Source organism: Opisthocomus hoazin, chromosome 29, assembly GCF_030867145.1.
Source record: "Opisthocomus hoazin isolate bOpiHoa1 chromosome 29, bOpiHoa1.hap1, whole genome shotgun sequence".
NCBI classification, from domain to species: domain Eukaryota; kingdom Metazoa; phylum Chordata; class Aves; order Opisthocomiformes; family Opisthocomidae; genus Opisthocomus; species Opisthocomus hoazin.
Genome location: NC_134442.1, coordinates 1,445,670 through 1,459,477, shown reverse-complemented (window position 1 = coordinate 1,459,477; position 13,808 = coordinate 1,445,670). Strand labels below are relative to the sequence as shown.

Below are 13,808 nucleotides of genomic sequence, written 5' to 3'. Positions count from 1 at the left end.
TCCTCTCCCCAGAATGACCCCGGCTCTTCCTTCAGATATTGCTGAAGTCTGGCCACCTCTCACACCATTCCCCCTTAACTTCTGGTGACATCTGGCTCTTCCTCATGGCACTGTAACTCCTGCCAGCTTTCTTTCATCTTTCCATTTAGCAAAGGCTTCAACCAGGTCCTAATCATCATCCCCAGAGTTGTCTGCAGGTCGCATCATTATTTTGCATCCTCTTGCTAGCCTCAATGTGCCAGTCTTCTTCATGCCATGGTGGCTCTGAGCACGCTCCTGTCTGACCAGCCATGGTGTCAGCCCTGCTGAGCGACTCTTGCCCTTTGCGCCCTCCTTGACTGCCTGCAGCCCCATTTTGCCGGGCGTGGAAATCCTTGCCTTGCGCACGAGAGTGAATTGGACTCAGGCACGGTTAACTGTGAAACCTGGCAACTTTATTCCAAGAACTAAGTCAGCTTCAGCATTTGTGTGCACTGGGAAGTGTTGCGGAGGAAGAACCGGACTCGACACGATGATCAATGTGATCACGTACAAGCCGTTTATTAGCCTCAGATAGCTCACTTTTATATTCCCCACTACATACGCGGCGATTCCCCATTGGTGATAATCAATTTAACTCACATAGTAACTCGATTATGATTGGTGTGCGTCACTAGCTCACGCGCAGTGCTCGTGGCCTTCTTGCAGGCGGCAAGTTCCTCTTCGGCATCTGGGAGTTGTTTGTCTCTGCATTCTTACTTCCTCATTCCAACCGCAGTTTGTCCTCTGGATGCTCTTGCGGCCTTATGCTAAGGCTCTGCGGCCTTAGGCTAAGGCTTCATGGCCTTCTAGAGAAATGCTGGATTGCTCACATGTCCCCAGTCCTTTAATGCTTCATCCTCCACAGGGAGGAGAGCGGGCAGCACAGAGCAGGCCTTTGATGCTGAGGCTGCCTTTGGAGCAGCAGGCATTGCCCCAGAAGGAAATGATCATGGTCCAGTGCAGCCTGCGCTGGTTCCTGTTGATCCTGCTCCTCAAGCCTTTTTTCCCCTGAGGAACTGCAGGAGCTCCTTCAGAAGAGTAAAGAATTCCACCAGCTTCTGGCGTGGAAATGGACAGGAGCTAATGCTGCCCGACTGTGTTGGTGCTGGTGTTGGCCTTGGCCTCTGAGAGGGGCTTGAGGTGGAGAGAAAATGACTCCATGGCTGTGCTGTTGGACTATCTCTTCTTGCTGAGCGCAGTCCCATCTGTAGCAGGATCCAGTCGTAGAAGTGCTGCGTGGAGGTGTAGACTCCAGGCTGGTTTGGTCTGGCACAGCCTCTCCCCCAGCTGGTCACTCCAACAAGCCAGAAGTAGTCGTTGGTGTTATCTTTGCAGACCAGAGGACCACCGCTGTCACCCTGCAGCGGAGGAGAGAGGGTTAAGGTGGTGTTGGGTGGCCCCGGTCAGCACTCTGGCTGGCTCCTTCTCTCCCGCAGCAGCTGCCAGAGCTGTCCTGACTGCACAAAAAGGCTCTGCTCAGGTGCTGGAGCCTACAGAAGCTTGTCTGGCAGGGGGTGGTGGGCCAGTCAGGCAGGGCTCTCTCTCTGTCCTCTTTGCACAGTGATCCTGGATGTGTGGAAGGGGGATGTTGCAGGACTGGGCTCTGGAGCTGTGGGCTGCCCAGAGCACTAGATGGGCTTTGTGGGCAGAGAGCCAGGCCTCTGGGACAAGGGCGGCCCTGGGCAAGGACCTGCATCTGGGCAAGGGGAGGTGAACCCCAAGAGTGGAGGGGACCCAGCAGTGGCAGGCTGACTTGCCAGGCAAAGCACGCGCTGGGGCAGGTTTGGGCGGTTGCCACAGGGCTGCCTGTGCTGTTGGGGGTGGACTTGTAGCACGCTCCTACCTGGCAGGTGTCGATGCCGCCCTGCGGATAGCCAGCACACAAGTTGTGGCTGTGGATGGCCCCTCCGTACCAGCGGCTGCTGTTGCAGAGCTTGATATCGATGAGGCGGACCTTGGCCTCCTGCAGGACATAACTTGGTCCCCCAGCTGTCAGCACAGAAAGGAGTTAACAGCCAGCAGCTCGCTGCCAGTTCTCCTCTCCTCCCCCCCACCCCCTCCCCGGCGTCTGGCTGAAGCCCTGCCCTAGGGCTGGGCTTTGCGTCTCCAGAGGCACTGTGCCGCTGCTGTCTCCCTTCTGTCTTGCTTGGGGTAATGGGCCAGGCCCACCTCTCCATCGGCATGCACCCCGCAGCCCGACTCTGGCTTTCGCCTCTGCTGTCAGGAAGCCCACCCCGCCTCCCCAGTGTGCCCAGCCTGCGCTCAGGACACCACTCCCTTTTGGGAACTCACCTCTTGCAGTCGTGGAACCCCAGCCACTGACGTAGCAGCTTCTCAGCTGCGACACTCTCAGCCAGGCGTCGGGCACACAGGCAAGCTGCACGTAGTAGCCGCACAGGACAGGCTGGTCCAATTCCAGCAAGGCAATGTCGTTCCTCTGCGTGATGTTGTTGTAGTGCTCGTGAACCAGTAGCCGCTTAATAGTGCGCACTTGGGTCTCAGGGCCCAGCTGAGTCAAGTGGCTGGCCCCGATCACCACGTGCCACATGGTGATGTGCCTGCAAGGCAGGTGGAGAGAGGGGTCAGAGGGAGCGCAGCCACGTGCTGCAAGCAGCCCAGCAGTTGCCTGCCTTCTGCTGCGCAGGGCAGAGAGGAAGGCAGCGCTACGGAGGGTGCGACTGCCCTAGCACGCTTTGGGCACAAGGAGTGTCGGGCGGGAGGCTGCTAGGAAGCCGTGGCGTGAGCCCAGCCCTCTCACGAGCAGTGTCTCAGCTGGGCTTGGCAGTGCCCAGGCACTGGGCGTGCTGCAAGGAAGCGAGATGGCGCTAGCACGTGCTGCTGTGGAGCGGGCACGTGCTAGTGCTGTGGGGCTGTTCCCTGGTCCTCCTTACCCGGGCGTGATGAAGCAGTGGGCTGCTGTCAGCACCCACTGTGGGCTGATGAGCGACCCTCCGCAGACATGCGCTATGCCTCCTATGATGGGCTTCTGGATGCTGACGATCCAGGGCCAGGCCCCTAGCTGGGCATCGGTGCCACCCACGACGCGTGACATGCCGTAGTAAGAATCCATGGGCCGGTGCCCGCAGGTCCCTCTGTAAGCAGAAACTGATGAATGTCCTGCTCGGTGGCTTGCTGCTGTTGAGGCTGCAGGTCAGCCCCCTTCCCCCCCACCAGGCGCTGCATGGACAGCAGGACCGCGGAACCCTGTGGGGCATGCGTCCATCTACCCCTGTTTGTGCTTGAGCCCCGTAGGCGAGTTGTGCCAGCGGCCTGGCTGCTGGCAAGGAACTGAGGCTCCCACATGGCGTTTGGGAAGCTTTGGTGTGGCCAGGGGGAAAAGCGAGCACCCGCCAGTGAAGCCCACAAGGGCTGCCCCAGCTCCCTCCCAGAGCCTCGGGCCACTTACCCACAGTTGTCCCACATGCCGTACGCCGGCCAGCACACGGCCAGCAGGACCAGGACGGGGAGAAAATTCATGGCTGCCAGCGGCACGTGGCAGCTGCAAGAAGCGAGAGCTGGTGGCCAGCAGGGCAGCAGCCGACGTAGTGCCTGCAGCAGTCCCGCTGCCCAGGGAACCCTTGGCCCCGTGGCTGATGTCACAGAGTGGCTGGTTCCGGGTGCTGGGCACGGTGGATTCTAGGGGGGGGCGGGCAACATGGAGGGTTCCGAGCAGGAGGGGAGGCAGAAGCTGGGCTCGAACACCCCCAGCAGACCCCCGCTGAATGCTCTGCTTGCGGGACGAGGCTCTGCAGACCTCGTGGCAGGCAGCAGCGCCTGCCTCCCAGTGCTGCCTGCTAACAGCTAGCCGGGAAAACCAAGTGTGGCACCATAGCCTCTTTGGGAAGTTCACTGCCACCCCGCTCTGCGCAGCCGCTTGCCACCAGGTCCTTCCCAAAGAAACTGACACCGCAGAACGGAACTACTACAGGCAGTAGGCACCTGGTTGGGGGCTGAAGAGCCAATCTGCTTACAGCCGCGGCAGGCAAGCAGGGATGTGCAAGCCAAATCAACCAAGTATAGCCAAGCACTGCCATCCTGTCCTGCACAAAGCACAGCGAAACACAGATGGAGCACGCTCCACGCTGGCTCTGTCTGCCACCGCAACGCCCTCTGACAGGCTCCGTGTCCTTGCTGTCTACCAGCTACATTGCTCTTCTGGGCCAACACTGGTGCGGGCAGTCGCACTGCCTGCTATGCGTGGCCACAGACGTGCAATTGGAAGCAGCATGGCTTCATAGGCACTAGAAGACGTCCCCAAACAAACCGCACTCCACGCTGCTTTGGTTTTCAAAAATTGACCTGAAGGTGGTGCCCGATATCTGCTTAGAGCAGGCAGAAGGTGGCCTTGGAGAACGTCACTTGTCTTCTGTGGATACTCTGTGATGCCAGCAGCAGATTTTTGCAGGTGGTTAAGAGGGAATGGTGTGAGAGGTGGGCACACTTCAGCAATATGTGAAGGAAGAGCTGGGGTCATTCTGGGGAGAGCACTCTGGCAGAGACAGCTTTGCTTGTTTGGCTGAGCCCTGTCCCTAATCACCACAGCCCCCAAACAGGTAGTGCAGAGGGGACGTGCCTAGGTGGGAAGCAGCTCGGGGTATGCGTGGTCAAGCACCTCCAAGTCCTTCCTGACTCCAGCAGGTGGAGATGTGGCCGGTGGTTGGCAGGCCTGGTCCTCTTGTAAGGTCTGTGAATGCTGGGGCTGATCAGTCAGGTAGGCTGCAGCCACATGCCACCCACGGGACTGAAAAGGTCTCTGTCCTCTTGCTCGAGAGCTAGGCCAGCTTCAGGTTCGCTAGTGCACTGCGCACGCACACAGCGCTCCCACCAGGAGCTGGCCCGAGACACTCGGTCTTTCCAACTGCGGGGTCCCTATGACCTGTGTTCCCTTCTGCCATCGCCAGCAGCCAGGCCGCTAGACCCACCCCTCTAGCAGGTACAGAGCGGGGCCACACAGAAAAGGATGTGGAATGGCTCTCAAGAAGAAGGTCGGACAGGCTGTGGGGAGTAGGGACAGGGTTCAGCCAAACAAGCTAAGCAACCGGCACTTTGCTTATGCTCAAGGACGAGCTTCTTGAGCCCCCCTTCTCTCCATTTTCCACACTTATTCATCCCCCTCGACTTCCTTGGCTCCTCACTTTCTCTGCCCTTGTCTCCTCCCAATCAAGGGACCTAGCCCCGCCTACTAGTCCCCCTTGCTCCCAGGTCTGTCACATCTGGGAACAGATTAGGTCTTTCAGGGGCTGTTAGCTAGGTCATCTTGGCCTTGCGTGGCATTACTGCAGTGGTTTCCTGGCTACAGCTGTCCCTGCCAGAGTCCTCTCCCCAGAATGACCCCGGCTCTTCCTTCAGATATTGCTGAAGTCTGGCCACCTCTCACACCATTCCCCCTTAACTTCTGGTGACATCTGGCTCTTCCTCATGGCACTGTAACTCCTGCCAGCTTTCTTTCATCTTTGCATTTAGCAAAGGCTTCAACCAGGTCCTAATCATCATCCCCAGAGTTGTCTGCAGGTCGCATCATTATTTTGCATCCTCTTGCTAGCCTCAATGTGCCAGTCTTCTTCATGCCATGGTGGCTCTGAGCACGCTCCTGTCTGACCAGCCATGGTGTCAGCCCTGCTGAGCGACTCTTGCCCTTTGCGCCCTCCTTGACTGCCTGCAGCCCCATTTTGCCGGGCGTGGAAATCCTTGCCTTGCGCACGAGAGTGAATTGGACTCAGGCACGGTTAACTGTGAAACCTGGCAACTTTATTCCAAGAACTAAGTCAGCTTCAGCATTTGTGTGCACTGGGAAGTGTTGCGGAGGAAGAACCGGACTCGACACGATGATCAATGTGATCACGTACAAGCCGTTTATTAGCCTCAGATAGCTCACTTTTATATTCCCCACTACATACGCGGCGATTCCCCATTGGTGATAATCAATTTAACTCACATAGTAACTCGATTATGATTGGTGTGCGTCACTAGCTCACGCGCAGTGCTCGTGGCCTTCTTGCAGGCGGCAAGTTCCTCTTCGGCATCTGGGAGTTGTTTGTCTCTGCATTCTTACTTCCTCATTCCAACCGCAGTTTGTCCTCTGGATGCTCTTGCGGCCTTATGCTAAGGCTCTGCGGCCTTAGGCTAAGGCTTCATGGCCTTCTAGAGAAATGCTGGATTGCTCACATGTCCCCAGTCCTTTAATGCTTCATCCTCCACAGGGAGGAGAGCGGGCAGCACAGAGCAGGCCTTTGATGCTGAGGCTGCCTTTGGAGCAGCAGGCATTGCCCCAGAAGGAAATGATCATGGTCCAGTGCAGCCTGCGCTGGTTCCTGTTGATCCTGCTCCTCAAGCCTTTTTTCCCCTGAGGAACTGCAGGAGCTCCTTCAGAAGAGTAAAGAATTCCACCAGCTTCTGGCGTGGAAATGGACAGGAGCTAATGCTGCCCGACTGTGTTGGTGCTGGTGTTGGCCTTGGCCTCTGAGAGGGGCTTGAGGTGGAGAGAAAATGACTCCATGGCTGTGCTGTTGGACTATCTCTTCTTGCTGAGCGCAGTCCCATCTGTAGCAGGATCCAGTCGTAGAAGTGCTGCGTGGAGGTGTAGACTCCAGGCTGGTTTGGTCTGGCACAGCCTCTCCCCCAGCTGGTCACTCCAACAAGCCAGAAGTAGTCGTTGGTGTTATCTTTGCAGACCAGAGGACCACCGCTGTCACCCTGCAGCGGAGGAGAGAGGGTTAAGGTGGTGTTGGGTGGCCCCGGTCAGCACTCTGGCTGGCTCCTTCTCTCCCGCAGCAGCTGCCAGAGCTGTCCTGACTGCACACAAAGGCTCTGCTCAGGTGCTGGAGCCTACAGAAGCTTGTCTGGCAGGGGGTGGTGGGCCAGTCAGGCAGGGCTCTCTCTCTGTCCTCTTTGCACAGTGATCCTGGATGTGTGGAAGGGGGATGTTGCAGGACTGGGCTCTGGAGCTGTGGGCTGCCCAGAGCACTAGATGGGCTTTGTGGGCAGAGAGCCAGGCCTCTGGGACAAGGGCGGCCCTGGGCAAGGACCTGCATCTGGGCAAGGGGAGGTGAACCCCAAGAGTGGAGGGGACCCAGCAGTGGCAGGCTGACTTGCCAGGCAAAGCACGCGCTGGGGCAGGTTTGGGCGGTTGCCACAGGGCTGCCTGTGCTGTTGGGGGTGGACTTGTAGCACGCTCCTACCTGGCAGGTGTCGATGCCGCCCTGCGGATAGCCAGCACACAAGTTGTGGCTGTGGATGGCCCCTCCGTACCAGCGGCTGCTGTTGCAGAGCTTGATATCGATGAGGCGGACCTTGGCCTCCTGCAGGACATAACTTGGTCCCCCAGCTGTCAGCACAGAAAGGAGTTAACAGCCAGCAGCTCGCTGCCAGTTCTCCTCTCCTCCCCCCCACCCCCTCCCCGGCGTCTGGCTGAAGCCCTGCCCTAGGGCTGGGCTTTGCGTCTCCAGAGGCACTGTGCCGCTGCTGTCTCCCTTCTGTCTTGCTTGGGGTAATGGGCCAGGCCCACCTCTCCATCGGCATGCACCCCGCAGCCCGACTCTGGCTTTCGCCTCTGCTGTCAGGAAGCCCACCCCGCCTCCCCAGTGTGCCCAGCCTGCGCTCAGGACACCACTCCCTTTTGGGAACTCACCTCTTGCAGTCGTGGAACCCCAGCCACTGACGTAGCAGCTTCTCAGCTGCGACACTCTCAGCCAGGCGTCGGGCACACAGGCAAGCTGCACGTAGTAGCCGCACAGGACAGGCTGGTCCAATTCCAGCAAGGCAATGTCGTTCCTCTGCGTGATGTTGTTGTAGTGCTCGTGAACCAGTAGCCGCTTAATAGTGCGCACTTGGGTCTCAGGGCCCAGCTGAGTCAAGTGGCTGGCCCCGATCACCACGTGCCACATGGTGATGTGCCTGCAAGGCAGGTGGAGAGAGGGGTCAGAGGGAGCGCAGCCACGTGCTGCAAGCAGCCCAGCAGTTGCCTGCCTTCTGCTGCACAGGGCAGAGAGGAAGGCAGCGCTACGGAGGGTGCGACTGCCCTAGCACGCTTTGGGCACAAGGAGTGTCGGGCGGGAGGCTGCTAGGAAGCCGTGGCGTGAGCCCAGCCCTCTCACGAGCAGTGTCTCAGCTGGGCTTGGCAGTGCCCAGGCACTGGGCGTGCTGCAAGGAAGCGAGATGGCGCTAGCACGTGCTGCTGTGGAGCGGGCACGTGCTAGTGCTGTGGGGCTGTTCCCTGGTCCTCCTTACCCGGGCGTGATGAAGCAGTGGGCTGCTGTCAGCACCCACTGTGGGCTGATGAGCGACCCTCCGCAGACATGCGCTATGCCTCCTATGATGGGCTTCTGGATGCTGACGATCCAGGGCCAGGCCCCTAGCTGGGCATCGGTGCCACCCACGACGCGTGACATGCCGTAGTAAGAATCCATGGGCCGGTGCCCGCAGGTCCCTCTGTAAGCAGAAACTGATGAATGTCCTGCTCGGTGGCTTGCTGCTGTTGAGGCTGCAGGTCAGCCCCCTTCCCCCCCACCAGGCGCTGCATGGACAGCAGGACCGCGGAACCCTGTGGGGCATGCGTCCATCTACCCCTGTTTGTGCTTGAGCCCCGTAGGCGAGTTGTGCCAGCGGCCTGGCTGCTGGCAAGGAACTGAGGCTCCCACATGGCGTTTGGGAAGCTTTGGTGTGGCCAGGGGGAAAAGCGAGCACCCGCCAGTGAAGCCCACAAGGGCTGCCCCAGCTCCCTCCCAGAGCCTCGGGCCACTTACCCACAGTTGTCCCACATGCCGTACGCCGGCCAGCACACGGCCAGCAGGACCAGGACGGGGAGAAAATTCATGGCTGCCAGCGGCACGTGGCAGCTGCAAGAAGCGAGAGCTGGTGGCCAGCAGGGCAGCAGCCGACGTAGTGCCTGCAGCAGTCCCGCTGCCCAGGGAACCCTTGGCCCCGTGGCTGATGTCACAGAGTGGCTGGTTCCGGGTGCTGGGCACGGTGGATTCTAGGGGGGGGCGGGCAACATGGAGGGTTCCGAGCAGGAGGGGAGGCAGAAGCTGGGCTCGAACACCCCCAGCAGACCCCCGCTGAATGCTCTGCTTGCGGGACGAGGCTCTGCAGACCTCGTGGCAGGCAGCAGCGCCTGCCTCCCAGTGCTGCCTGCTAACAGCTAGCCGGGAAAACCAAGTGTGGCACCATAGCCTCTTTGGGAAGTTCACTGCCACCCCGCTCTGCGCAGCCGCTTGCCACCAGGTCCTTCCCAAAGAAACTGACACCGCAGAACGGAACTACTACAGGCAGTAGGCACCTGGTTGGGGGCTGAAGAGCCAATCTGCTTACAGCCGCGGCAGGCAAGCAGGGATGTGCAAGCCAAATCAACCAAGTATAGCCAAGCACTGCCATCCTGTCCTGCACAAAGCACAGCGAAACACAGATGGAGCACGCTCCACGCTGGCTCTGTCTGCCACCGCAACGCCCTCTGACAGGCTCCGTGTCCTTGCTGTCTACCAGCTACATTGCTCTTCTGGGCCAACACTGGTGCGGGCAGTCGCACTGCCTGCTATGCGTGGCCACAGACGTGCAATTGGAAGCAGCATGGCTTCATAGGCACTAGAAGACGTCCCCAAACAAACCGCACTCCACGCTGCTTTGGTTTTCAAAAATTGACCTGAAGGTGGTGCCCGATATCTGCTTAGAGCAGGCAGAAGGTGGCCTTGGAGAACGTCACTTGTCTTCTGTGGATACTCTGTGATGCCAGCAGCAGATTTTTGCAGGTGGTTAAGACGGAATGGTGTGAGAGGTGGGCACACTTCAGCAATATGTGAAGGAAGAGCTGGGGTCATTCTGGGGAGAGCACTCTGGCAGAGACAGCTTTGCTTGTTTGGCTGAGCCCTGTCCCTAATCACCACAGCCCCCAAACAGGTAGTGCAGAGGGGACGTGCCTAGGTGGGAAGCAGCTCGGGGTATGCGTGGTCAAGCACCTCCAAGTCCTTCCTGACTCCAGCAGGTGGAGATGTGGCCGGTGGTTGGCAGGCCTGGTCCTCTTGTAAGGTCTGTGAATGCTGGGGCTGATCAGTCAGGTAGGCTGCAGCCACATGCCACCCACGGGACTGAAAAGGTCTCTGTCCTCTTGCTCGAGAGCTAGGCCAGCTTCAGGTTCGCTAGTGCACTGCGCACGCACACAGCGCTCCCACCAGGAGCTGGCCCGAGACACTCGGTCTTTCCAACTGCGGGGTCCCTATGACCTGTGTTCCCTTCTGCCATCGCCAGCAGCCAGGCCGCTAGACCCACCCCTCTAGCAGGTACAGAGCGGGGCCACACAGAAAAGGATGTGGAATGGCTCTCAAGAAGAAGGTCGGACAGGCTGTGGGGAGTAGGGACAGGGTTCAGCCAAACAAGCTAAGCAACCGGCACTTTGCTTATGCTCAAGGACGAGCTTCTTGAGCCCCCCTTCTCTCCATTTTCCACACTTATTCATCCCCCTCGACTTCCTTGGCTCCTCACTTTCTCTGCCCTTGTCTCCTCCCAATCAAGGGACCTAGCCCCGCCTACTAGTCCCCCTTGCTCCCAGGTCTGTCACATCTGGGAACAGATTAGGTCTTTCAGGGGCTGTTAGCTAGGTCATCTTGGCCTTGCGTGGCATTACTGCAGTGGTTTCCTGGCTACAGCTGTCCCTGCCAGAGTCCTCTCCCCAGAATGACCCCGGCTCTTCCTTCAGATATTGCTGAAGTCTGGCCACCTCTCACACCATTCCCCCTTAACTTCTGGTGACATCTGGCTCTTCCTCATGGCACTGTAACTCCTGCCAGCTTTCTTTCATCTTTCCATTTAGCAAAGGCTTCAACCAGGTCCTAATCATCATCCCCAGAGTTGTCTGCAGGTCGCATCATTATTTTGCATCCTCTTGCTAGCCTCAATGTGCCAGTCTTCTTCATGCCATGGTGGCTCTGAGCACGCTCCTGTCTGACCAGCCATGGTGTCAGCCCTGCTGAGCGACTCTTGCCCTTTGCGCCCTCCTTGACTGCCTGCAGCCCCATTTTGCCGGGCGTGGAAATCCTTGCCTTGCGCACGAGAGTGAATTGGACTCAGGCACGGTTAACTGTGAAACCTGGCAACTTTATTCCAAGAACTAAGTCAGCTTCAGCATTTGTGTGCACTGGGAAGTGTTGCGGAGGAAGAACCGGACTCGACACGATGATCAATGTGATCACGTACAAGCCGTTTATTAGCCTCAGATAGCTCACTTTTATATTCCCCACTACATACGCGGCGATTCCCCATTGGTGATAATCAATTTAACTCACATAGTAACTCGATTATGATTGGTGTGCGTCACTAGCTCACGCGCAGTGCTCGTGGCCTTCTTGCAGGCGGCAAGTTCCTCTTCGGCATCTGGGAGTTGTTTGTCTCTGCATTCTTACTTCCTCATTCCAACCGCAGTTTGTCCTCTGGATGCTCTTGCGGCCTTATGCTAAGGCTCTGCGGCCTTAGGCTAAGGCTTCATGGCCTTCTAGAGAAATGCTGGATTGCTCACATGTCCCCAGTCCTTTAATGCTTCATCCTCCACAGGGAGGAGAGCGGGCAGCACAGAGCAGACCTTTGATGCTGAGGCTGCCTTTGGAGCAGCAGGCATTGCCCCAGAAGGAAATGATCATGGTCCAGTGCAGCCTGCGCTGGTTCCTGTTGATCCTGCTCCTCAAGCCTTTTTTCCCCTGAGGAACTGCAGGAGCTCCTTCAGAAGAGTAAAGAATTCCACCAGCTTCTGGCGTGGAAATGGACAGGAGCTAATGCTGCCCGACTGTGTTGGTGCTGGTGTTGGCCTTGGCCTCTGAGAGGGGCTTGAGGTGGAGAGAAAATGACTCCATGGCTGTGCTGTTGGACTATCTCTTCTTGCTGAGCGCAGTCCCATCTGTAGCAGGATCCAGTCGTAGAAGTGCTGCGTGGAGGTGTAGACTCCAGGCTGGTTTGGTCTGGCACAGCCTCTCCCCCAGCTGGTCACTCCAACAAGCCAGAAGTAGTCGTTGGTGTTATCTTTGCAGACCAGAGGACCACCGCTGTCACCCTGCAGCGGAGGAGAGAGGGTTAAGGTGGTGTTGGGTGGCCCCGGTCAGCACTCTGGCTGGCTCCTTCTCTCCCGCAGCAGCTGCCAGAGCTGTCCTGACTGCACACAAAGGCTCTGCTCAGGTGCTGGAGCCTACAGAAGCTTGTCTGGCAGGGGGTGGTGGGCCAGTCAGGCAGGGCTCTCTCTCTGTCCTCTTTGCACAGTGATCCTGGATGTGTGGAAGGGGGATGTTGCAGGACTGGGCTCTGGAGCTGTGGGCTGCCCAGAGCACTAGATGGGCTTTGTGGGCAGAGAGCCAGGCCTCTGGGACAAGGGCGGCCCTGGGCAAGGACCTGCATCTGGGCAAGGGGAGGTGAACCCCAAGAGTGGAGGGGACCCAGCAGTGGCAGGCTGACTTGCCAGGCAAAGCACGCGCTGGGGCAGGTTTGGGCGGTTGCCACAGGGCTGCCTGTGCTGTTGGGGGTGGACTTGTAGCACGCTCCTACCTGGCAGGTGTCGATGCCGCCCTGCGGATAGCCAGCACACAAGTTGTGGCTGTGGATGGCCCCTCCGTACCAGCGGCTGCTGTTGCAGAGCTTGATATCGATGAGGCGGACCTTGGCCTCCTGCAGGACATAACTTGGTCCCCCAGCTGTCAGCACAGAAAGGAGTTAACAGCCAGCAGCTCGCTGCCAGTTCTCCTCTCCTCCCCCCCACCCCCCCGGTGTCTGGCTGAAGCCCTGCCCTAGGGCTGGGCTTTGCGTCTCCAGAGGCACTGTGCCGCTGCTGTCTCCCTTCTGTCTTGCTTGGGGTAATGGGCCAGGCCCACCTCTCCATCGGCATGCACCCCGCAGCCCGACTCTGGCTTTCGCCTCTGCTGTCAGGAAGCCCACCCCGCCTCCCCAGTGTGCCCAGCCTGCGCTCAGGACACCACTCCCTTTTGGGAACTCACCTCTTGCAGTCGTGGAACCCCAGCCACTGACGTAGCAGCTTCTCAGCTGCGACACTCTCAGCCAGGCGTCGGGCACACAGGCAAGCTGCACGTAGTAGCCGCACAGGACAGGCTGGTCCAATTCCAGCAAGGCAATGTCGTTCCTCTGCGTGATGTTGTTGTAGTGCTCGTGAACCAGTAGCCGCTTAATAGTGTGCACTTGGGTCTCAGGGCCCAGCTGAGTCAAGTGGCTGGCCCCGATCACCACGTGCCACATGGTGATGTGCCTGCAAGGCAGGTGGAGAGAGGGGTCAGAGGGAGCGCAGCCACGTGCTGCAAGCAGCCCAGCAGTTGCCTGCCTTCTGCTGCACAGGGCAGAGAGGAAGGCAGCGCTACGGAGGGTGCGACTGCCCTAGCACGCCTTGGGCACAAGGAGTGTCGGGCGGGAGGCTGCTAGGAAGCCGTGGCGTGAGCCCAGCCCTCTCACGAGCAGTGTCTCAGCTGGGCTTGGCAGTGCCCAGGCACTGGGCGTGCTGCAAGGAAGCGAGATGGCGCTAGCACGTGCTGCTGTGGAGCGGGCACGTGCTAGTGCTGTGGGGCTGTTCCCTGGTCCTCCTTACCCGGGCGTGATGAAGCAGTGGGCTGCTGTCAGCACCCACTGTGGGCTGATGAGCGACCCTCCGCAGACATGCGCTATGCCTCCTATGATGGGCTTCTGGATGCTGACGATCCAGGGCCAGGCCCCTAGCTGGGCATCGGTGCCACCCACGACGCGTGACATGCCGTAGTAAGAATCCATGGGCCGGTGCCCGCAGGTCCCTCTGTAAGCAGAAACTGATGAATGTCCTG

General features: G+C 58.9%; 2 protein-coding genes across 2 annotated transcripts; both read right to left on the bottom strand.

The window, feature by feature from the left end:
• Positions 1-1,013: 1,013 nt before the first annotated feature.
• LOC142364781 (acrosin-like) lies at positions 1,014-3,091 on the bottom strand. Its single transcript, XM_075444909.1, has 4 exons — positions 2,913-3,091; positions 2,314-2,579; positions 1,865-2,010; positions 1,014-1,379 (listed from the first exon to the last, which is right to left on the bottom strand). The coding sequence occupies exons 1-4, from the start codon at positions 3,089-3,091 to the stop codon at positions 1,014-1,016; spliced, it is 957 nt and encodes a 318-aa protein (XP_075301024.1).
• Positions 3,092-6,348: 3,257 nt separating this feature from the next.
• LOC142364780 (acrosin-like) lies at positions 6,349-8,441 on the bottom strand (the record flags this gene model as incomplete). The annotated part of the gene is made up of 4 exons (XM_075444908.1): positions 6,349-6,714; positions 7,200-7,345; positions 7,649-7,914; positions 8,248-8,441. Coding segments are annotated over 4 exons (972 nt in total), but the record flags the coding sequence as incomplete, so codon positions are not given.
• Between the last annotated feature and the right edge of the window lie 5,367 nt (positions 8,442-13,808).

Excerpts from the sequence above, each read along its gene's own strand:
- LOC142364781 (XM_075444909.1), bottom strand. The coding sequence starts at position 3,091 with ATGGATTCTTACTACGGCATGTCACGCGTCGTGGGTGGCACCGATGCC. Across the intron at positions 2,011-2,313 it reads GGGTTCCACGACTGCAAGAG|CTGGGGGACCAAGTTATGTC; the intron begins GTGAGTTCCCAA and ends CTGTGCTGACAG. Across the intron at positions 1,380-1,864 it reads GCGGCATCGACACCTGCCAG|GGTGACAGCGGTGGTCCTCT; the intron begins GTAGGAGCGTGC and ends CCTCCGCTGCAG.